The sequence below is a fragment of the Marmota marmota genome, unplaced genomic scaffold, assembly GCF_001458135.2.
Source record: "Marmota marmota marmota unplaced genomic scaffold, marMar, whole genome shotgun sequence".
Taxonomy (NCBI): Eukaryota; Metazoa; Chordata; class Mammalia; order Rodentia; family Sciuridae; genus Marmota; species Marmota marmota.
Genome location: NW_025999863.1, coordinates 5786098 through 5810795, shown reverse-complemented (window position 1 = coordinate 5810795; position 24698 = coordinate 5786098). Strand labels below are relative to the sequence as shown.

The 24698-nt window shown below is 50.0% G+C and overlaps 1 protein-coding gene across 1 annotated transcript in view; it reads left to right on the top strand.

Annotated features, from left to right (window-relative positions):
* Positions 1 to 24698, top strand: part of Muc16 (mucin 16, cell surface associated) — a 94392-nt gene that overhangs the window by 44104 nt on the left and 25590 nt on the right. The window contains 27 exon segments of the mRNA XM_048811108.1: positions 1965 to 2032; positions 2615 to 2750; positions 2752 to 2788; positions 2896 to 2931; positions 6137 to 6273; positions 6319 to 6386; positions 8427 to 8599; positions 8873 to 8908; positions 9311 to 9376; positions 12816 to 12940; positions 13022 to 13089; positions 13950 to 14122; positions 14496 to 14531; positions 14779 to 14838; positions 15896 to 16032; positions 17344 to 17411; positions 18757 to 18929; positions 19243 to 19278; positions 19507 to 19557; positions 20299 to 20426; positions 20549 to 20616; positions 22158 to 22330; positions 22450 to 22485; positions 22966 to 23090; positions 23285 to 23352; positions 23930 to 24102; positions 24239 to 24274. Of these exon segments, the coding sequence (XP_048667065.1) occupies positions 1965 to 2032; positions 2615 to 2750; positions 2752 to 2788; positions 2896 to 2931; positions 6137 to 6273; positions 6319 to 6386; positions 8427 to 8599; positions 8873 to 8908; positions 9311 to 9376; positions 12816 to 12940; positions 13022 to 13089; positions 13950 to 14122; positions 14496 to 14531; positions 14779 to 14838; positions 15896 to 16032; positions 17344 to 17411; positions 18757 to 18929; positions 19243 to 19278; positions 19507 to 19557; positions 20299 to 20426; positions 20549 to 20616; positions 22158 to 22330; positions 22450 to 22485; positions 22966 to 23090; positions 23285 to 23352; positions 23930 to 24102; positions 24239 to 24274 (2491 nt within the window).

Below are 24698 nucleotides of genomic sequence, written 5' to 3'. Positions count from 1 at the left end.
GTCTCCCAGCAAGTGACAAATAGCCCCTGTCCTTCCTTGGAAAGGACGTGAAGTCTGGCCCTGTAAACCGTGGCTGTCATGTCATCTTGAGCTTTGTAAGTGTGACAACCCCCCCCCCCAGTTCCAGCAGAGAGATGTGAAGACCTAGAGCTAGCTTCCAGGACCCACCAACTATATTTAGCTTCCAACAAGGACCAAAATCTCAATGAGAAAATAAGCATAATGCAAACGATCTGTTGAACATGGAAACTGGGTAAGAGGGACCTCAGCGTGGACTGGCACTGGCTTGGACAGCCTGGAGCTGAATGAGAGGTGTGCGAAGGCCTGGTGGGCCAGGAGCGCTGCGTGGGCCTCCCAGCTCAGCCCTGGGCTTGGTGCTGGACACCAGGAAAGACTTGCCTTCTGGATGGTGTTTTGGTGGCCAGGTGAGCAGCAAATTAATAGGAGAAATGGGTGCTCCTAGGAGTGCCAGATACCACGGTGCATGCTGACATGGTGGAGGATTCTGGGCTCTCTCACAGCCCTGGCTGCACATCCTGGGGACTGCTTGCTGGTGTATACACTGGGTACAGGGAGCAGCAGGCTCACCATGCAGACCAGAGCACTTGGGAGTACTGAAGGACGTGGCAGGATGAGCAGCATGGCTCCTGGTGTAGGCCCGAGCAACCAGCTGGCTATCAGTACCATCTTCTCAGCCTGGCACACAGACAGAAGACTGGGTATGGGATGTTGTCTTGAAGCTGGGCACGGTGGCTCACTCCTGTGATCCCAGCTACTCGGGAGGCTGAGGCTAGAGGACTACAACTTTGAGGTCAGCCTGGGCAACTTAGTGAGACCCATTCTCAAAATAAAATAAAAACAGCTGGGGATCTAGCTCACTGTCAGGGTGTTTGCTTGGCAGGACGAGGCCCCAGGTTCAATTTCCAGTACTGCAAAAAATAAGTCAATAAATAAACACGCATCTTGAACCCAGTAAGTCTGAGACATCCCCCTGGGGGTTGGGGAGTCTCTAAGTGGGCAGTGAAACATCCAGGCCTGGGCTCACAGAAGGGCCCAGAGTAGAGACACAAAGGTAGAAATGACCAGGACATCAATGCTCTGGGCCTGGCTGAGGTTCCTTCCTGGGCTATGGTCTTGCACAGTGATGTGGCCCCTCCATCCCAAACATTGCTCTGCTGGGGCAGGGGTCTCTGAATTTCCACCAGGTGACAGGGGGTCCAGGGCCTGTCCACTGACAATAGAGCTTCACAGTGGAGAGGGGCCCCATGTTCCTTAGGGCCTGCGGGCCACCTGGTGTCTTCAGAGGGCCTATGGTAATGGGAATGGAGCAACGTGATGGTGAAGGATGGGGAGTATCGAAGAATATTGAGCTTGTTCCTCCCAAAGGCCTTTGGAGATTGGGAAGGTGACCCTTGGTCAGTATCTCAGGCCTGATCAGTGCACGGGTGACTGTGACCAGCTTAAAACCCCAGAGTGATCTCACTCTGCCTCCCAGAGTGATCCTCACGGCACCCGTCCTCTTCCCGTTAGTGTGGGCCGAGGACATTCAGTTCATTTTTACATCAGCCTAAGGAAAATGGCGAAGACTTGTCAGGCAAAGGATGTGTTCAGGCCACTCTGCAAAGGACTTCCAGACTAGGCTCAGCCAGCCCACCCATCAGCCCACCCATCAGCGCAGGGATGGCCGACCCCACTGGAGGTCTTGCTGACACCCCTGAGAGTCACAGGTCAGAAAAGGACAGAGACTCTACAGGAAACCCTCCTGGAGGACCACCCGTTTACTTCCACGGGTCTGGGGCAGCCCTTTGATGTTTATTAATTTTCTCAGTCCCTTCTGTATCAATCGAATTAATTCCTTAGTTTCATGTACCGTGAAGCTGATAGGCTTCTCTCCGCCCACCTCACGTCTGCCCCGCCCCTGTTCCCTCAGCCCTTCTGCTGACCCCTCTCTCCTTCCTCCCCAGCTCAGGCCCTTGTTCAAGAACACCAGTATCGGCCCTCTGTATTCTGGCTGCAGGCTGACTTTGCTCAGGTGAGTCCTTAGACTAGCAGGCCAGGGCTTCCCAATTGCTCCCAGGCTGCAGGAATTTGGTTGGCTTCTTTCCTGCCCTCCCTCTGGATGTCCTCAGCAGAGGTGGAATTCAGAAAGCACTGGCTCCAGCACCAAAATGTCTCCTTATCCCACTGCTTCCCCAGGACCACCCACCTGTGCCGGAATTCTGCAGAATCCAGCAGCAGGGATGGACCCCTCCCTAGGTCATCTTTCTGAATTCTCCAACCCTTTTAAAAGAACCACTTATCCTTTGGATTTCAGTTCTGTCACTAGGATTTTTCTCAAAACAAACACATTTTCTTCATTTGCTTTAATGCCCAACTCCAGGTCTTCACCTGTCTCAGGTATGACCTTTCCTGTCCCAGGCCACGAGGTTGTAGGTTTGAATCTTGCATGGAATAAGAGTTCTCCAATCCATGACTCTGCTCACAGTCCCAGGCTGGCTGGAAGTCAGCACCCTCAGAAAGATTTCTAAGTCTGGCTTCTCACCTCTCTATCACTGCCACTGCCCCTGCCCTACACATTCCATTTACTGTCATTCCCCCCACCTGTCCTCACCAGATCTGAGAAGGGTGGAACGGCCACTGGAGTGGATGCCGTCTGCACCTACCACCCAGACCCCTCAGGCCTGGGGATGAACAGAGAGCGGCTGTACTGGGAGCTGAGCCAGCTGACCCACGGCATCACCCAGCTGGGCCCCTTACACCCTGGACAGGAACAGTCTCTATGTCAATGGTGAGCAGTGGCCATCTTGCTCTGCTGTGTGGCGGGGTCCAGCCATGTCCTCCCCTCCCATTCCCTCGTCCCTCCCCTCCTCACCCTTTCTTTCTTTATCTCCACAGGTTACACCCACCAGATCATGGCCACCACCACCAGGAGTGAGTATTCTGAGGCTTTGAAGTCTCCACCATCCCTATAAGTCCCTGTCCTTTGGAATGAAAGAAGCCAGAACCCAGTCTCCACTTCACACCCTACGCCACCTCCAGTCTAGGGTGAACAGGGTCTTCCTCCCTAAAAAACCCCGGGCCTGGCCATTCCCCTCCTGCTCTCTCCAAGGTAACAGAGTCCCTACTTCAAATATGAGGTTTTTTCACCCCAGCTTTTATGATGGCCACCATTCCTGCAGGGGTGCTGACCCCTTTCTGCAGTCCTACAGATAGGAATGCTCCTCTCTGAAGATGGTTCCAGTGATGTCTCTAATCACAGCAGGTAGTAGGAGGGGTGGAGTAGGTAACCTATCTCAGGAGTCCAAGGTTGACTCTTGACGTGGGTGACAGGGTCTTCCCAGGACTCTGAGAATTCCTTGAACACGGGTCCCCAGCACTCAGCATCCCCTGCCATTCTCTGGGACCTGTTTCTGAAACCTATAGCTGACCTTCACTTCTAAATCCTTCCCCAACCCTTGGAGGAGCACAAAACAGCCAACCTATTTGCGAAGAATAGATTTATGCAGTGGCCTGAGCATCAGAGACCAAGTCAGTAAAAGATCATTTCCAGAGTTTAGTCCATTATCCAACTTCCCAACAGCTTGTTTTCATGAATACTACTCTTGAATAGATAAGACTATCCTTGCTACTTCTTTCTGAATGCATTGCTATGGATATATACAAACATCCTCTCCCTGGCTCAATGCAGGGAATACGGTCCTTTCCTTTAAGTGGAATGTTAAGGAGAGTTCCATTTCTCCAAAATCTAGGAACCATGAGATTGTTTCTGTATTCATGAATATTTTATGTATTTGTTCCCAACCCCTCCAACTATTTTATTATGAAATTGCCAAAAATAACAAGAAACGTTCAAAGAATAGCACAAGAAGCATCCATCTGTCCACCCTGGGATTCAACAGTTGCTGACATCCCGTTTGCTTCTTGTACATAGTAAGCTGTGCTATAACATGACCTAGGAGTTCCTCAAAATTATCACATGGTGAAAATGGGATTAGGATACCACACTTGGAAATATGGTCAGCAACAAAGTAGATCAGAATCTAATGCAACATCATGGTCTCACATACATTAAAGAGTTAGGAAATATGCAGATACCACACTTAAGTACAGCACTTTATCTGTGGGGTCAAAACTTGTGGGTTATTTACAAGTGGTGGAAGGAAAGTTATCTGAAATAAGACAAAGTTCCATCTTCAGAGAGGAGAATTCCTATCTGTAGGACTGGAGACATGGGTCAGCACCCCTGCAGAAATGGTGGCCATCATATTCAAATTCTTTCAAACATCTTTCTTTTATAATCTTAGTATCCTCCTAACAAAGGGGCATGGAGGAAGCCAGCAGGTCTTAGAGGTGTGTGCGTGTATGCGCGTGTGTATGTGCATATGTGTGCACATGTTGTGCCAGTCATTTTATGGAGGGTCATGATTTTCTGCACTTAGCATTTCACTTGTGTGTCCTACAATTGCAACTGCACATAAGCAGATGTGGAATTTACATTATGTTCAAATTAGGCCCTAAGATATCAGTGAGCCTGAAAAAAAAAAATCATGCTCTCAAAACAAGCAGCATTGTAGAACTGACCATGTAGATGTCAACAGAACTTTTTTTCTGGTCTGAGCCATTTGAAAATAGCACATAATACAATGCTTCACTGCTAAATAGGTCAGTGAGAATCAGAAAAATATCAGTTCATTGTCCTAGGTAACCACATCACACTTCACACTTCAAAAATGACGATGGGGCTGGGGATGTGGCTCAAGCGGTAACGCGTTCGCCTGGCATGCACAGGGCACTGGGTTCAATCCTCAGCACCACGTAAAAATAAAGATGTTGTGTCCACCAAGAAACTAAAAAATAAATATTAAAAAATTCTCTCTCTCTCTCTCTCTCTCTTTCTCTGTCTTTAAAAAAAAATGATGATGATGCATCCATATCATCTAACATGCCATATTCAAATTCTTTCAAATATCTTTCTTTTATAATTAGCCTTTTTCAAAATTGAAGTTCCAATCAAATTTCTCATATTGATTATGCTAGTGTTTCATATCTTTTAGTGTACACAAATCCTACTCAGCAGCCCATTTTTAAAAATCATAACAATGACTTTTGGGGTGGGGGAGTACCAAGGATTGAACCCAGGGTGCATAACCACTGAACTATATCCTCAGCCATACACACACACACACACACACACACACACACACACACATATATACATATATATTTTTTGAGATAGGGTCTCACTAAGTTGCTTAGGGTCTCACTACATTGCCCAGGCTGGCCTTGAACTTGCGATCTCCTGCCTCAGCCTTTTGAGTCGTGCAGGATTAACAGCAGACACCACCATGTCTGGCACAACATTGACTTTTAAAGACAGCAGACCAAAATCTCATCCCACGATCTGACTTTGTCTAATTACTTCCAACATCTTGTTAAAGAAGAATATAATTGGAAGGAATTAGCCAAAATATAAGTCTTGTGAAATCAGCAACTTTGATAAATTAGGAAACAATTATTTGCTGAATTTCTGAGATTTTGGAGGGAAGGTCCTCTAATATACCCTGGTGTGAGAAAGAAATTAGTTCAAGTCAATACAAGCAAGTATCCCTTAAATCCCCACTGTCACCTGTTCTGACATCTAAACCAGTGGAGGGGGAGGAATTGGGGCATTGATCAAGGAAAGCAAGATATGACCACTAGATGGCAGTAGCACGCAGTGTGCATGCAAGGGAAGTCCCTTGAAACAGGACCATCTGGAACTAGGGTTAGGGGTCACTTCTCAGGAAGGCAAGGGAACTCCTCAGGGAGAGGGGCAAGTGGAGTTTCTAGGTCAGAGTGCTCTGATGGGGAACAGCAGTTTAGGGTGTTTATAGCCATAGAATTTACCTTTTTGATATCTAGGCGATGTTGGGTATGGTTTCCTTGAGTATGCAAAGAAAGCAGGTTCTAAATGGCTAAAATTTGCTTATTTTGGCTTTGCTTGAAACAAAAGGATGTGTAAAAATTTGATAGAGATGCTGGCAAGCTTTTGGGTGAATGGATCCAAGCCTACTGAAGAGAAATAGATATTTAAAAAAAAAAAAATCTGGGGACTAAAACACAGGCGTCATCTTTGACCTGTTTATGAAACACCCAGATGCTGCACTCTCTGGGTTTTGTGTGCACCCGGAGCTGGGGACCATGTGGCATAGAACACAGAGCCTCCCCCACTCCCCACCCTNCCACCCACCTCACCCGGCCCCGCCCTGCCCACCGACGCTGCAGCTCCTGCAGGTTTGTCTGGTGGTTCCTTCTCACTTCCCCTTTCCCCTCTCGCAGCTCAAAACCATATTCAAGAACAGCAGTGTGGGATACCTCTATTCGGGCTGCCGATTATCCACGCTCAGGTGAGATCCTCCCCAGGAAAAACCCAGCTGCACAGGTGGATGGGACCCTAAGCTCTGGGCTCCCTGACTGTCCACACTTGGAACCACTACTGACCATGGACACTAAGCATCAACAGCACCACCAGCGGCTGTTACTATGACCCAAAGCGCTGTGCTGCGTATTTCCAGTTTAACATTTTGTCTATCCAATCAAGAGCCTCATGAAGCTGTTAGGGGAACAGAACTGAGGCTCGGAGGGAACAAGTGGCTTGTGGAAGATCACACAGAGCAACCCCAGCGCTTCAGGTTCTAGATCCAGACTTCCAGCCCCGGGTTTGTGCTGCCCCCTCTGCCCAAGCTCTGGCCTTGCAGACGTGGAAAGTCGCGAGAATGGGGGAGGAAAGGCGAGCAGAGTGTCACAGGGAGACTCCCAAGTGGGCCGGACTCAGCCCTCAGGACCTGCCCTGCCCTGGGGTGGGTGGGAGGTGGGATGGACACTGTCCCTGGAGAGCTAGGAAGAGCAGGCAGCCTGGGTTGGAGACTACTGGACCTTTCTCCCCAACATCCCACATCTCTCAAAGAAGCTCTAGGTCCGGCTCTTGAGAGATTCCTATTTTCTCATAGTCATCTACCCCCAGCTCTCCTCTCTCCCCAGGAAAAAAGGGGGAAGGGGGTCTAGTGGCCAAGGGCCTCAGAGTCACAGAGACCTAAGCTCCAGCCCCAACTCTGCTATTTACTACAGTCTATGACTGTGACTCAGGCAAAATGCCCAAACCTTTCTGCTCCATTTCCCCATGATACATGCCTCAGATCTGTGGATTCAACCAACCATGGATTGACAAGTCAGAAAAAATAACTGCACCCATTCTGGACATGTACAGACTTATTCATGATTTCCTAAATAACAAAATATAACACCGAAATACATTGCACTAGGTATTAGAAGTGTTCTAGAGAGGGCTTAAAGTCTGTAGGAGGATATGTTGCATACAAATACTCCATTTTATTCAAGGAACTTGAGCATTTAAGGATTTTGGTATCCCCGGGGGCCCCAGACTCAATCCCTGACAGATACTGAAGGACAACCACGTGGGAGGGGATATATCTATGTGTGTGTATATATCATATATATATATGCTAGTTTAATATAGGCACAAATATAATGTATAACAGCCTAATCTATAATATAATTATACATAATATAATCATATATAAAATATATAGATCACATATATTTACATATTAAGTTCATATTTACCTATCCCTAGATTATATTTTAAACCACATGTACTTGGTTGTATGTAATATAGAGGTTTAATCATCATTGTGGGAATGGAGCAACAGCAGCCCACAGGAATGCTTTAAGAATGAAGTGAAGCGACTGAACAGAGCACTGGGTCTGTTGCATTATTTAATACATGGTAGTTGTTTCCCTGGGAGGCAACCTCCCAAGCTCTGGAGCCCCTTTCCCTCTGAATTTCTCTCTATACGAGGGGTGGCTGGCCAGATGGGTCTGCATCCCGTAGCTAAAGATGCATGTGGGGTCATCAAACCTTGTGACCTCAGGTTGGACCAGCCATGGTTTCAGACAGACCCACCAAACAGCCATCTCTCCCATGTCCTTTACCAACCTAGCCTCCTTAGGAGTGTCCCAACCCTGCTATTCCATAGGATCTAGAGAGGGTAACTTTAGCCTCTGATGCCAGCTCTCTGAAGGACAATGTCACTCACTGTGCTATGGTCACCTTCCTGGGGGTCCTGCTGCCCATTACACCCTGACCCTGAGCACCGTGTTGTGTCCATCAGAACCTATGTTAGGACTCGGCTGTCCTGACATCCCTGGGATCACTCGTCCCCATGGACAGCCCCCTCTGCATCTGTTGTGTGTCCGGTGCTCCAGGGGCCTGGCATTTTGATCCTAATAATTGTTCACGGTGGGCGTTTCCATGCGGACAGCAGCTTCCTTGTTAACTAGGGTTTCCCCAGTTTCTGTGTCAGGAACTGGCAAAGAAAAAGAGGGTAGAACAGAGAGTAGTTGGACCATGTACGGTATTTATCCAGGCCTGAGAAGGACGGGGCAGCCACCAGAGTGGACCTGATCTGCACACATCGCCCTGACCCTAAAGGCCACATATTGGACCGAGAAAGACTGTACTGGGAGCTGAGCCAGCTGACCTATAACATCACCCGGCTGGGACCTTACACCCTGGACAAGGACAGTCTCTATGTCAATGGTGAGCAGCTGGAAGGGGTTGGAGTCCTCCTTGTTGACCACACTCCTTTCCTGGCCCTGTGGACTTGGCCCTGTGCTCAGTCTGGATGGTTTCTTCTCCTCTTGAACGTATTCACCCTCAGGACCTTCTTCCCTGACATGAGGGTCCTGATGAAGAATCCTCTACAGCCCTTGCTTCATGAAGCCCCTCCACTGCACCCCGGAGTCCCTGACCCCTTCTAAGAACACTACCCCTACCCTAAGCCTTGTCCACCACCCCTCCTTTTCCCTGCAGGTTTCACCCATTGGAGCTCTTCCCTCGTCACCAGCAGTGAGTACCCGCTGATGTTCCAGGGACCCATCCCCACCAAGCAGAGCAGGGTCTGACCCTTCCTCATGTCCTCCTTGTTCTATCCAGAAGCAAAAAGATCTGAGAGAGAAAAGTTAATTTATTATCATTATTATTTATTTTGAGACGGGGTCTTGCTAAGTTTCCCAGGCTGACCTCAAGTTTTTGATCCTCCTGCCTCAGCCTCCCAAGTCACTGAGATTATAGGTATGCACCACCAATGCCTGTAGAGAGAGCAGAATTTTTTTACCCTCTGCTCTGCCCAGCTTCAGAGAGAGTCCAAGTTCAAGCCTCCATGCCACAAACCCTGTAAATAGTCCCTCCTTCTGGCATTTCTACCCTAAGGGTGCCTTGCTGATTTCACTAATGAGGGCTTCTCCTCAGCTCCTAGGATCTCCACAGTGGACCTGAGAACTTCTGAGTCTCCATTCTCCTTCCCCAGCCACACAGGTAAATACCAGTTCATGGCCTCTCTGTTGGAGAGGTCCTGATGAGTGTGAACGTCTCTGACATTATACGATCAACTAAAGATGGAAAATCATAGTAAACCTAGTGACGATGAATCAACCAACAATCTAATGGAGCACCTGTGTTGTGCCAGGCCCTGGAGATACACTGGGGAACATAAAGCAGATCGTCAATGCTCTCTGAGAATTTATATTCTTGTGATGATAATGATGGTGTTGAACTTCGTGTTGATGGTGATGATGTCAGTACTGATGATGATGGCATAGGGATAATGGTGGTGGTGATGGTGGTGGTGATGATCATGGTGGTGATGCTAATGATGGTGATGTCAACGATGGTGATGGTGGTGGTCATGATGGCGACAGTGGTGGTGATGATGACGATAATGGTGGTGATGGTGACAGAGATGGCATTGATGACAATGATGATTTAACAAAAGTAACAGAAAAAACCTGAAATTTTTGAGTGTTGAACATTCACTGAGAGCCGTACTCTGCATCTAAGTGGCATCGTCTAATATGCTCTCTTTTAAAACTTTCTGTCATTAGAGATGAGAGGCGTGGAAAGCTTTATCACTTTTAATTTAATCTTAAGTGGACTGGTTTTTTAGAAATAAGCCTACTGCAAAACTCATGAGCAAGGTGCCTTTGAACACTAGGTTTCCTTCCATTGACGCCAACATCAAGTACACCCTCTGGATAGAACAAGGGTGTCTTGCTCATTTGTGCTTCGCCAGTTTCAACCCAGGGCCTCGTGCACGGTAGGGCTATAGGAAAAAGATGCATTCTCCTTTGAAAAGAAGGGAAGCTTATGGAAATGTCCTGGTTGTGTATGGGAATGCTCCTTTTCCTCCCTGGTTCAAATGTATCACCATTCTGTCAGATTCTACCCAGGACAACTATGTGGCACCTGTGCCGCTCCCCCTTCCATGGCAGACATCACTAGTTGATAAAAGCATCCACCAAACACCCTAGGCAATGGCTGCCAGGTCAGTTGGAGTTGTCACAAGAGTCTAAGACCCTGAGGGTGTCAGGGAGCCTCTTTGGTTTTCCTAGAAAGTGTCTGCAGGTTGAGAGGTTCAGCTCAGCCTCGCCCGGGTGTGACTGGATCCCAGCTGCTCCCCCACCCAGCCACCAGCCAGAAAGGGGCCTCAGCAAGCCTGGGCTGTGGCAGTCTAGATTGATCTCTACTCGTGGACTTTGTTTTCATTTTCCCTGAGCCACAGTTACTTCCTGGTCAAAATGTCACCATGGGTGCCTCAGGGTCTAGGGAGAGGTTGAATAAGGTTGGAATTAATAGTACAAGCTCTGGATGTAGACAGATTGTCGGGAGACAATCTCAGCCTGGGCCTGGTACATGGTCAGCTCTCACGTAGTGAAACTGTCAGCCCAGTAGTCCCTCGATTTCTGTAGGGTATTGGTTTCAGTACCTCCTGAAAATACCAAAATCCAAGAGTGCTCAAGTCCCTTATATAAATGGCAAGTCCCTCATAGCATCTACACATATCCTTCATAGACTTTAAATATCATCTCTAGATGATTTATGGTACCTAATTCAATATAACTGCTATGTGCCTCATTGCCATATTGGAGGATGGGGTGGATAGTGAGAGCCCCCGGTACAGAGAAATAGGATGACATTTCAAGAGAAGGAATTCATTTCTAAAGAAACTGAAGCATGTCCAGGCCCCTTCCTTTCCCTTAACTCCACTTTTTAACCACCACCATCCATGGTCCAGGGCATAGCCGGGTCCTTCATTCTCTTTGCCACTCCAGCAGTCCTCCCAGCCACCTTGCCTGTCCCAGACACCAGCAGTGGTGTCCTGCCCCCCTGTTCTCCACCCAGCGACCGGGGGCAGCTTGTTAAACTCTACGTCAGAGCGTGGCACTTTCCAAGGCAAAACCTTCCTCCCACCTCACGTTGTTGTTTTGATGAAATAGCTCCTTCGCCGTGATACACAGGCCCCTGAAGGACTTCATCGTTGATGCCCTTTTGACTTCTCCTCCTCCTGTACCCTTCTGCTGCAATGTGGATATTGCTCCAACACAGCAAGCTCTTTCCAAGTTCCTGGGCTTTGCACTTGCTCTGCCTTTGCGTGAAGCACTTCCCTCCATCGGCTTGTACCGCTGACTCCTCTTCTTCCTGCAGGTTTCACACAAATGCGAGGTTTTCCGACTCTTTGAACTAAATCGTACACTGTTGAGGTTTTTAAGTCCTTCACGCTTTTTGACTTAGGATGGATGGGTTTACATCCCCAAAAAAAACCCATCATAAGATGAAAATATCACAAGTTGAATGCATTTAATATATCTAGCCTACGATCATTCTGCCTGAGCCCAGACTACCTTGAATGTGCTCAGAGCACATAACACTAACCTACAGTTGGACAAAGTCATCTATGGCAAATCCTATTTTATAATGAAATTTTGAGTGTATTGAGAAAGTCTCATACCTCACACCACTAGCCCAGGAAAAAAAGAACTCAAAGTGCGTTTTCTACTGAATGCATATGGCTTTTGCACCATTATAAAGTCAAAACCCATCATAAGCCAGGGGCCACCTGTACTTGTAACACTTTTGTTGTATTTATTTGTTCACAGGCCCATTCCCCCTTCTAGGAATGTATTCATTCCCCACCCTTCCCATCCTCTGCTCCGTGGACTCTGATTCTTGAAAACTACCTTTCCCAGGTTCCTTGCTGAGTCCCTGCTAGTTTCAGCCAGTAGGAGGCGCTGGTGGGACCGCAGTGGGCAAGGCTGCAGATGAGCCAGGGCATTTCTTCCCCCCACCCCCTCTGTTTCGTGTAGCATCTCCAGCAAGGCCTGTGTCTCCTCCATGCTCTCAGCAACATCTGGTGTGCCACCCTCTTGTGCTTTTGTCCCTTCAGTCCTGTGGGACGAGAGGCTTCCTGGCTCTGAAAATCTCTTTGTGACCCTTTCAGTGTTTTATTGTCGTTTTTTGTGGGTTTTTTTGTTTGTTTGTTTGTTTGTTTTTCCTATTAAGCTCCCTCTTTAGAAATAGTTGACATGGATTCTATTTTCCTGGCCAGGACTCTATGTTCCAATGCCATGACCGTGCCTCCTGGTGTAGAGTAGGTGCTCAATAAATATTCATGGAGAGAAGGAAGGGAGGGGAGGGAAAGGGGAAAGGAAATTACTGGACATGAGCCTGGTCACATAATTGGGTCAACATGGGGTGGGTGACTTTGAGTACCTCCAAATCAGAGCTCCTGGGAAAAGAACCAATTCCCAATGGAAAGAGTGATTGGATGTGATGTAGGTGGTAGTCCCTGCATGCACTGGAACCAAGCTGTGTGGAGCTCTGGTGGGGAGGGTCAGAGCCCTGTGTGCAGGCCGGGGGCAGGCTGGAGGGGAGTGGACAGGGTGCTCATGCCAGCTCAAGACAGACTCTCTCGTTGCAGCCGTGAGCCCTGCTCTGATGCCCTTCACCCTCAACTTCATCATCACAAACCTGCAGTACGTGTCCGACATGAGGCATCCAGGATCCGACAAGTTCAACACAACCGAGGCCATCCTGCAGCGCCTAGTAAGAGCCGAGGGCCAGCCGCCTGCCCCCACCTTACAGGGCCCCCACCCTCTTACTCACCTCCGTCTTCTTCCCCCGCAGCTTGGCCCTGTGTTCAAGAACACCAGTATTGGCCCTCTCTACACTGGCTGCAGACTGACTTCACTCAGGTGAGATGCCCAGCGGTGGCTGCTCACACCCCCTGGCCTCCTGGATTCAGTCCCTGCCTGCACCTTGTTCCCCACCGGCCCAGGGTGGCAACTCTCAGCTGAGCCCTCTCTCCAGTCTTTGTTCATCAGTTTTCTAGTCTGGCTTTTTTTTCCCCCTTGTTTTAACCAACATGAAGAACATCCCCCAGGAGTGAATGCCCAGCAACATCCAAAATTCTTCTATACTCAGGAAAAATTTAAGTGCAAAAAATGAACAATCTTTGTGGCATGAACATTTCTTAACCTGTATTGAAAGGGCTCCAAAGTAATGTGCCTGAGGGATTTGCCAGGCCTCGGGCTGCCAGACTGTTGGTCCATTTTTTTCCTCCCTTGGCTTAATCTTGGGAGTGGGGTGATGGGAAACCAGGTCTGATAGTGCATCCCTAAAAATGAAAATCCCAAATGCTCAAAAATCTGAAACTGCTTGAGTGTCGTATTGTCGTTCAAAAACTTTTTAATTCCATGGGACTTCCGATTTCAGGATTGGGAATCCTCAAGCTGAAAAGTCTATGCAAATATTCCAAAATCTGGAAAACTCTGAAACACTCTAGTACAGAGCATCTCAAGATAATGGATCTTCTATCTGTGTGTGGATTGCAAACAAGCTCTAGTCCCAACCACCTTATCTACTGAGCAATCGGAAACTTTAGAAATCTCTCTCTCTCTCTCTCTCTCTCTCTCTCTCTCTCTCTCTCTCTCCCTCCCTCCCTCCTTCTCCATCTGAGAAAGGCTTGTGACTTTTCCAGGTATTATTATTCTTGTAAGCCACATTCAGTATCCATCTTTCACATGTCCCTATCACCATGCCACCCTCCACCCAGGTCTGAGAAGAACGGGTCAGCCACCAGAGTGGACATCATCTGCACCCATCGCTCTGAGCCCACAGGCACCGGGCTGGACCGAGAGCTGCTCTACTGGGAGGTGAGCCGTGAGACTCGTGGCATCACCCGGCTGGGCTTCTTCACCCTGGACAAGGACAGCCTTTATGTCAACGGTGAGCGGGGCGGCGAATGCAGCGCGCCTTCCCCCTGGGTCTGATGGCAGGCTGTGTGCCCCGGGGTCGGAACACAGAGACGTGCATATGCAGAGCCTTTCAGGAGAGATCAGTCTCCTAGAGAAGGGCAGTGGGGTGGGGTGGACCCACGGCAGAAACCTGAACTGCATGAACCTGATCCAGGAACTCTCCCCGTGCTCCAGTTGTATTCTCTGGGATCTGCCTATGGTCTGCGCGTGGAGAGCACTCTCTAAATATGACTTTTAAAGAAATCCACGGGACCCCAGAGTCTTGCCTGTTCTCCCCAGTCCCCATCCTTCCCGTCTTCACGGTCTCTCTCTCTCTCTCTCTCTCTCTCCTTCTCTCTCTTCAGGTTACACGCACTGGGCCCTGACTCCTGTCCCCACGAGTGAGTAACTTGGGTCCTAGTACTGGTCTGCCTAAGAGCCCATCCATTCGCTCACCTGTCCTCTACCCCACGTCCCCAGAGAAGGAAGGGGCCCAGAAAGCCCCAGTCCTTCCCCAGCCCAGAAAAGAAATGCCCACCACAAGCTTGAAGCAGAAGAGGAAATGGCCTTAGGGTTCCCTCATGGGCCCTCCTTGGCCGGGGAGACCCTTTCTCCCACCACCTGTGCCTCCCTGTGTTGTCTCCTCAGCTGATCTGGCCTCTGTCATCCCCCCGGTGACTTCTGCACTCCCAGCCCCAATCTCCACAGGTAGGAGCTTCCTGTGGGTGACTCCTCCCGTGCAAAGCTCAGGGGTCCTGGGCCAGTGCGAGGCACCGTTCATTTATCCACGGGACAAGGACTTTTTAAGGCTCTAGTAATGTAGCTTCAATGGAATAGCAATGGCCCTGGTCTTTGATGGGCTCCCAACAGGGAAAACAGAAAAGAAAGGGGTGCGTGTGCAGCCAAGGGCTGGCTCACAATGAGTTCGGAGGCTCTGGAGACACTTAGCAGGCGTGAGGAGGAGCTTCTCTCTGTGGGCTTAGTTTTCAATTCCAGGAAAGAAGGACACGGCGTGAGCTATGCATAGACCTGGAAGCCACCTTCTTGCAGGTCATGCTGACTTAGGGTTTGGGGCAGGCTCTGCTCTCCACGGGCCCGAGGTGGATTTCCATACCACCCCTGGCCCTGCGGAGGCCCCGGATAAGCTGGCCTCACTGCTGTCCCAGGTCTGTAGTTAGACATCAGCTCAAGTCTCCAGAGAGTGTTCCCACCACTGACCCCTCAGGCAGACTGGGCTGTCATTGTTCCTGTCCATGGCCCATGAAGCCTGGGTTCAAATCAGGTTCTGCCATCTGGACATTGTGGGATTCGTGGCACACTATTTAACTTCCTGTTGACTCACTTTTTACCTCTGTAAAGTTGGCATGGTAACACTGTCACGCTCCAAAACCATGAGTTCACTGTAAACAAAGCATTTAAAACAGGGTCTTGGGTGTAAAAATGCAGTAAGATTGTTTCTTCAAATATTTTTTCAATCAATGAATATGTGGATCTCAGAGAAACAATTTGGGCTAAACAGAAACTCAGGAGAAGAGACGGTCAGACTCTTAGTCACCTCGAGAGTCAGCCGCGTGTGCTCTCTGCTTGAGGAAGCACTTAACTCCCTGGCGCGAGTTCCCCACTCATGGCTCTCTGTTGATGCTGACGTCCGGGGTCTCCTCCATCCCTCCTCGAGGAAGACCCGCCCCAGTGCTTGAAGACACGTGTGAGATGCCCCACACGCAGCTTCACAGACCGGGAATACTCAGTGGGTGTCTTTCTCCAGCCACCCCTACAGCGGCTGGCTCTATGCTGGTGCCGCTCACCATCAACTTCACCATCATTGATCTGATGTACGAGGAGGAGATGCGTCAACCCGGATCCTGGAAGTTCAACATCACCGAGAGAGTGCTGCAGAAGCTGGTAAGAACCGGCCCTCTGCTTCTTGCCCCACCCACCTGAGCAATGCCACGCCCTTGGAAGAAGACCCACCCACCTCCCCCTCCCACAGGGATCCACACCCAGGACAGGTCCAGGTGTAAGCTCCCCTCCCTGGCATCTCCAAGACCGTGGGGCCGGCTGAGCAGGGCTGTGTACCTGCAGCCCTCTGCCCCCTATCTGGTCCAGGCCTGACCCAGGACATGACCCTTCCGCCTCTGGTTCCTCCACCCCAGCTGCCAGCCTTACCCTGCAGCACTTCACGGTCAACTTCACCATCCTCAACCTGCCCTACATGGAGGACATGCAGCCCGGCTCTGTGAGGTTCCAGTCCACAGAGACAACTCTGCAACACCTGGTGAGAGCCCCCAGCCACCACCCCTCTTTCCCAACTCCCCCCCACCCACCTTCTTTGAATCTCTCTGCTCAATTTTGGAAGATTTAAAGGATTCAGAAATTGGAACTGCCACAAATCAAAAAAATATATATATAGTTCTGTATAATCCAGCTATACAACTCCTGGGCATGTATCTGAAGGAAATGAACTTAGCATACCCAGAGATATCTGCAAACCATATTTATTGGGGCACTATTCATAGTAGCTAAGATATGAAATCAACCTAGGTGCCTATCAACAGATGAAGGGGTAAAAAATATGTGATATTATGTACACATATATGTATACACACACACATATACTCACTCACATAAATACTTAAGTACGTACACACACAATGGAATATTACTCATCCATAAGGAAGGATGAGATCCTGTCATGTGCAACTACCTGGCAAACATGATGTAAAGAGAAACAGGCCAGACACAGAAAGACAAGCACATATGTTCTCATCCTATATGTGGATGCTGAACAGTCAACCTGAATGTAGAACAGTGGTTACTCGAAGTGGGAAGGACTTGCCTTCTGGGTAGGGGGTGGACAAAGAGAGGCTGGATTTGATCACTGCCCACTGTGTGCATCAATGGAAATACCACACTCAGGGGCTGGGGCTGGGGCTCAGTGGTGGAGTGCTTGCCTAGCCTGTGTCAGGCACTGGGCTCGGTTCTCAGCACCACATACAAATAAACAAAAATCAAGTTCTATCAGCAACTAAAAAAAAGAAAAGAAAAGAAAAAGAAATACCATACTAAACCCCCTTAATGTGTACAGTTGGCAGGATAAATCAAAAATGAAAGATAATAAACAGTGGCTGAGGAGGAGCTCAGTGACAGAGTGCCTACTCAGCATGTGCCAGTTTTTACATCCATCTTTTCACTGACCCTCTCCTTCCTCATCAGCTCAAGTCCTTGTTCACCAACTGCAGCATCGGTTCACTCTACGATGGGTGCAGACTGTCCATACTGAGGTGAGATTCCCTTCCGTGTTGCCTTAGCAGAGGTGGTAAGGCATGGGCAGGTTGCACTGGCCAGGATCTGGACCAGGTGGAACAAAAGAGGTCTCAGGGCACCAAATTTAGGAATGTGCTCGCTTTCAGGTGCCACCTCTGCACCTGCACAACCCTGAGAGCACCCGAGACCTCCCAGGCTCCCGTCGCCCTCCTCCCAGTCCTGTGTGCTGGTCTCTGTAGAACATCTCAAATCCACAGTCACACTTGCAAGACCTGAATAAGCCGTTTGGCTTCCATTTCACTTAGAACAATAAGGACAGGGCCAACAGGGTAGTGTCTGGTGTTTCATTTTTGAGAGCGCCCTTTTGATGGTCCAAGGGTTGTCATTCTTCTCAGCATCTCAGGTGACAATTCATATGGAAGAAAACAAGGCCTCAGTGGTCAATGGATTTGCCTTGACTTAGAAATATCCCATCCCAAAGGAAAACCAAGTGGTTCCACCTAGCTAACAAAGTCAACACACCCAAGACAGCTCCAAGTCAGACCTTCCTGCAAGGGATGGAGGTCTATTTATGGTCTTCCCAGAAATAGGTCTAGTCATTTTCACCACGTGCAATATTTCCAGACAACATGACTAATGTTGCACTTTTATCAAGCTTCTAATAGACCAGCACTAGAATCTGCTTAGCTCAAGGTCAATTCCATCCATCTGAGATACAAAGGACACTCTGTCCTTGATCATGCTCTCTGGCAGGACAATATAGTGAACCTTTCAGGTTCGCCCTTCAGGGCCCACTTTTCCTGCTGCCCCAATGAGACAGGAATGGAAAATTTGTGGTTACTGGAAAGCTGAGCTATACAGTGTCTCATGCTCAGATGGTCAGACCCAGAAATTGGGTTGGATCCACTCTCCAAGAGTTGACGCATTTCTGTTCAGAGCTGGCTGTTCATTCTCACCAGCGACTGTGGGTCCTTTGTAAATATTTGTTTAATTAAGAAATTAATTAATTAGTGTGCACCTGTATTATAGCCAGCACCAGGGATGGATATTTTTCCTCACTTCTGAATCCCCTGACACTCCAACCCCGTGGTCAGGGCATTATCCATTCAGTACAAATGGGAGAGTCGGGAGTCAAAAAAGCTTCTGTGGGTTTTTCAACAAGTGAAAGAGCTAAGGTTTAAACAGATGAAACATCCACTCTGGTCCTTTATGGCTCAGGGATGCCCCTGCTCTTGAGGGCAGCTCATGCCTGGACCCGGAGGGCAGATTAGCAGGCCTCCACATCCAAGGGGGCTGACAGAAAGATGTCCAACCAAGGATGCCCTTCTGCCCCATCCCCACCCCATGTCCTTACCTCTCCAGGCCTGAGAAAGGTGGGACAGCCACTGGAGTGGACGTCATCTGCACCTATCATCCTGACCCTGGGGGCCTCGGGCTGGACAGGGAACAGCTCTACTGGGAGTTGAGCCGCTTGACCCACGGTGTCACCCGGCTTGGCTCCTACATCCTGGACAGAGACCACTTTTATGTCAATGGTGAGCATCTTGCAGCGATGAGGTCTCCTCTGGCACCCTGGGGGCAGGGGGACCACAGTGGCTACTCATCTCTGGCTAGAGGACACATGAAATCCATCTGCTTCTGGATTTCTCTCTCCTCCTCTCCTCGTGAGATTCCCCTTCCTCACCAAGGGCTAAGTCGTACACAGAGAGAGGTGGACAGTCCGAGAACAGCTGTACCGCACACCATCTGGAAGGGAAGCCACCCCCTGACCAGGGTCATTCTGATGGCAGTTTCTACCAGGGTCCATCCCTCCAGGCCTCCCGCCTCATTCTTGTTCACCCTCTGCAGGTTTCACCAGGCCAGTCCTGACCTCCACGGCCCCTGGTAAGTGCTCAGACCCCCAATGGCCCCACGCCTCCACTGCCCCGTGGGGGGGGCAGCTGGTCACATCCCACAAAGTCTAGGTCCTCATGGAGGAAGGAAGCCTCAGGACCTGATCAGCCCCACCCCCAGCTCTCCTCTGTGACTCAGGCTGGGCACCAAGGCCCCTCTTTCTGGCACCGCCTGTGTGACGAAGCAACATGGCACTCATTTCCCATGCTTCCTCCCCAGCTGCTGTGTCTTCCCCCCTCTCCTTGGGAACCTCGACTGCTTTGACCACAGGTAGGAGCCTTGTCTCCATGTCTGCTTTCCTCCTGATCACGTGTCTTTACGCTGAGCAGTGAGAAGGGGTAATAAATATGCACAGGAGGTCAAGGCAAGGGGACAGGGTGGGAACGATGAATGTTTGAGGCTATACCCTTGTCACAGAGCAGTTCAGTTCCATCCCTAGGTTGGAGAGCTCTGTGATATCAGGTTTTCAGCCTCGGCCTGAGGCCCTGGAGTCTCTGAAATCCAAGCTTTGCTCTCTGTTGAAGGATTGTATCAGTTAGCTTTTACTGCATAACAAACGCCCCTGATCCCTAGTGGAACAGACTATCATTTACGAAAATAGTGTGTGGTGTTGGGAAAGTGATTTAGATTTTTTGAACGTGATTTTCATCTTCTGGCAGTTAGGAGTCAGTGATAGGACTCACCTCCAGGGATTGTGTGAGAGAATACATGAGATACTGGATGGAGAATGCTTAGGACCAAGGGGTAGCAGGGAGTGAGCTCTACCCAACATTATTATTATTATTATTGCTGCTACTTATTGTCATTGTCATTGTTGTTGTTGGTGGTGGTGGTGGTGTCTTTCAAAATAAAGTGGAGAGACATTTCCTCCTATTGGAGGAGAGACATTCTGATCTCTTATCCCAGATGTGAATACACTGGGTACCAGGGATATGGACTTGGAGTCCTCCTCAACCCCCAAATCTACTTCGCAGTATAACTCGGGGCTTATCTTCTCCCCCAATCTCACAGCAGTCTCTGGCGCTGCTCTGGTGTCATTCAGCCTTAACTTCACCATCACCAACCTGCTTTACGCGGAGGATATGCAGCTCCCAGGCTCTGTTAAGTTCAACAAAACCGAGAAGGCTCTGCAGAAGCTGGTGAGAGACCCACCCACTTCCCCTGCCCCGCCCACTCTCCTAGCCACGCCCACTCGTCATAGCTCCACCCATTCGTCGCGGGCCCCCTCCCACTCAGGTGTTCTATTCACTTCTATCCACAGCTCAGGTCCCTGTTCCAGAGCACCAGTGTCGGCCTGCAGTACTCTGGCTGCAGACTGATCTCTCTCAGGTAAAATCTCCAGAGAAGATGTCCAGGAGGGAGACATGGTGGAGATTCTTATGTGTAATTCATTAGGACTTGGCCCTTCCCTGGGAGATTCTTATGTGTAATTCATTAGGACTAAGTCCTCCCTTTGACTTGGCCCTTTCCTGGGAGATTCTCCTTGCATTCCTATCCCACCCCGGACCATTGCCCAGACCTTCCCATCCTCCTGAGCCTCAATTCTCCTAGGTATTTTCTAGAAACAAACTGAGGAAACGGGCAACTTGGAAATATGAACCAAACTTCTTTACAAAGGACACACCTACAGCCCACGACATCTATCTTTCCCTGAAGGTCAATGCAAAATAAGCAATTAGTATGTGCCAGACACTGGGATGAAGGCCCTGGGGTCTTCCCACATTGGCACCATGGAGATTCTGAACCATTCTTATTGTGGGTGGCTGTCCTCTGCATCGTAGGGTGTTGATTTGCATCTTTGCCTCTAAATTACAAGCTAGATGCCTATTGGACCCCATCCTCTCCCCACCCCCGCAGTTAGGACAACCAAAAATGACTCCAGACCTTACCAAATGTCCCCCAAGGGTACAAGTTGCCCCTAGTTTAGAAGCACCAGATTTCAAAATCATGATAATTATCCCAATTTTACAAATGAGAAGCCAAGGCACAGAAAAAGCACTGAAAACCCAGAACTCAGGACCTGCCAGGTAGAGGACCAGGATTCACGTCTAGGGGAAGCATGTGCCTTTCCCCTCAGTGCTGCCCGGCCTCTTCCTTGAGAAGAGCCACAGCACCCCGTGTCTATACCAACAGCTTCAGTCCTCACAACGCACATCAGTACCCCATATTATTACATGATGCCCATCTTATAGCTGACAAACAGGCCCAGAGAGACTGCTGACGTATCAAGAGGAGGGAAGGGTGGCGAGTCAAGGAGGAAACGAGATGCTCTTACCTGGAGGGGGAAGGTGATGTCCCATGTCTGCTGCAGGGAAAGTAGGTAGGGGAAGTGTAGCCAGAGGCAGAGCAGAAATCCTAGCCGCACAGGAGCCTATGGGGTGTGCCCAGATTCACAGCAGGACATCAGGAATTCACTCACAGAAGGGAGAGAGATCCATGGATGGATTTCAGCAAACGTCTAACAAGAAGAGATTTGCAGCTAGAGTGAGAATTAGCAGCCTTGGTGAGAATGGATCATGAAGTACAGGGCACCGGAGGCGAGGCCTGGATTCAGGAGGTGAAGGGAAGGGCGTTCTGCAGGGTGGGAACAAGCAGCATCCAGGGCAGTAGAGCTACACCACCTTCTGACGCGGCCTATGGCACTCTTGTGGTTCTGCCAGAGAAACGCATCAGGTGGTCCCCTTGTCTGCGTTCCCAGATTCCTCCTTCCACAGGCTGAGAAACACCAAGGAGCCACCCAATCTCAAACTCTGGCTTCTTGCCTCTGTACCAGGCTTCTCATTTCCTCACGCTGCCTCCTGTCACACCCCCAGGCTCCAAGCACGCTTTCTCCCCAACCCATTCCTGGTTACCCACTCCACCATTTCTAGGCCAAAAAATGGCGGCGCCGCCACGAGCGTAGACGTGCTCTGCACCCACCACCAGAAATCGGGGGCTCCGGAGCTGGACAGAGAGCAGCTGTACTGGGAGCTGAGCCTGCTCACCAAAGGGGTCACTCAGCTGGGCAGCTACACCCTGGACCGGAACAGTCTCTTCGTCAACGGTGAGCAGGGCCATCTTGCTCTGCTGCATGGTGGAGCCCACAGCATCCCCTTCCAAGCCTCCTCAGTCCTCCTCCCCTCCCAGCACCTCCTCACACTCACTCTCTCTGGCTCTCTGCAGGTTACACCCACCGGACTGCAATGACCACCACCAGTGGTGAGTAGTCAGTAGCCCTCTGAAGTCCCCCAGCCACAGCCAGAGAAGGAAGCACTAAGCCCTGACCTCATCACCAGTGGCCCAGGAAGGAAGAAGTTGGGGTCACAGGCTGGGAAGTCCTTGCAATCATATTATCACCACCGTGTCATTGGACACTTCTGGCCATATTTCCTTGGAAACAGAGAAATGTCACTGAATGATAATTGGGTGGAGAGATGAAAGAAATAACGGGACAACTCACTAGAATTGCTGCAAATAAGAACTGCCACATTGTGCCCTCTTTACCCGCAGTATGTGATGACCCAGCATAGGCCACACTGGTGATTCAGGCATTAGGCCCCCAGGACCCTTGTCCACTGCTCTGGTCTCCAGTGTGACGGTCACTGGTGTCAGGCCTGTGGCCACAGACCTGCCTGCCTGCTATATCCACCCGAGGCCTGACTCAGTGTGGGCTCTCCCCTCTCCTCTTTTCTGCTGTAGTGATGGGACTGGCCCTGGAGTCCATCACCATCAACTTCACCATCACCAACCTGCAGTACAAGGAGGACATGCAGCCCCCAGGGTCCTTGACCTTCAAGACCACAGAGAAGGCTCTGCAGCTCCAGGTGAGAGCATCCAGCCCCCGTCTCCACTCATTCCTGCCCTGCCCACATCCCTCAAGCCCCATCCAGTCACTGCTGCCCTTCCCACTGGTCACTCCCCTCTCCCCGTACCCTAAGCCTCCTTCACTGAGGACGACCCCTGTCAAGGATGAGCATGGAGCCATGCGTCTCCTAATCTCTTACTCTCTCTTCCATAGCTAGGGCCCTTGTTCAAAAACACCAGCGTGGGTCCCTTGTACTCTGACTGCAAAGTGATTTTGCTCAGGTGAGACCTTAGAGCCACAGCCAACAGATGTCCCACGTGTTCCCAAACCAGGCAATGGGGTCATCTTCCTCCTGCACTCCCTTTTGGACATCCTCGGGTATTACGGCATCCTCTGGGTAACCAAGATGTGTTCCGATTCTACCACCTTCTCCCCGATAAGTCCTGGAATTCTGCAAAGCCCAGTAGCTGGATGGGACCCCACCAAGTCACATTTTCTAAATTAAGACTTTCCCCTCTGAACGTTCCACAGGATGGGCCTTCACTTAGGCTTCCAATTCTGCCCGAAATTTCTGTTAAGACTGCTTGATTGAGTCCAGTTGCAGATTCCACCTGCCTCGGGTGGGAGCTTAGCTGGCCCACGCCATGAGGACGCAGGTTTCTGCCTCATGACGTAACGTTTCTCCCCAGACCAGCGCGGAGTGGCCAGAAATCACTGCACTTGGAGGCTCTGGGTCTCCTAATTCCCCTCTCTGTCAGGCTTCTCATATCAGTGCCCCTTCCTCCCCTGTCCCCAAGAACCAAAGAACCCCTCCATGAAGAGCTGTTTAATGTCATTCCTCTCGCCCTTCCTATCCAGACCCAGGAAAGATGGATTGGCCACCAGGGTGGATGCAGTCTGTAACTACCGTCCCGACCCTGTGGGCTCCAAGCTGGACATAAAGCAGCTGTACTGGGAGCTGAGCCAGCTGACCCACGGCATCACCCAGCTGGGCCCCTACACCCTGGAGAGGAACAGTCTCTATGTCAATGGTGAGCAGCGGCCATCTGTTCTGCTGTGTGGTAGAGCCCGGGGCGTCCTCCAGGTCTACGCTGCCTGGGTCCTCACCAACTCACAACTCATATATTCATTCTCCCCACTCCCCTCTCTCCCCCTCTCCTGCTGCAGGTTACACCCACCAGGCCACAGCAACTACTCCCAGTGGTGAGTCTACACAGTGAAATCCCTTGACTTCCGGGGGTCAAGCAGCAGACCCCTGCCTACATACGTTTCCAGCTGTCAGGGAGGACAGGAACCAGGTCACAGGCTGGAAAGCCAGTGGGATAGGTCTCAGCTCTGATGACCTTGCGTTGTTGCCTGGACACACACCAAGGTCATTAAATGTAATTTGGGTGGATGAACGAAAAAAAGGAGGTGCAGAATTTGATGGGAAAAATATAAGTATTTAAAAAATTCTTCCATCAGAGCTTTCTGGTTTCCAGATTGTTCCTTCATGGCCTGCAGTGTGTGATAATCCAGGATGGACCACAACTGATTTAGGGGTTGGGACCCAAGAACTCCCAGGGCTTGCTGTAATCTAAGTGGGAGGGTCCCTGATTTAAGGACCATGGCCACAGACCCTGTCTGT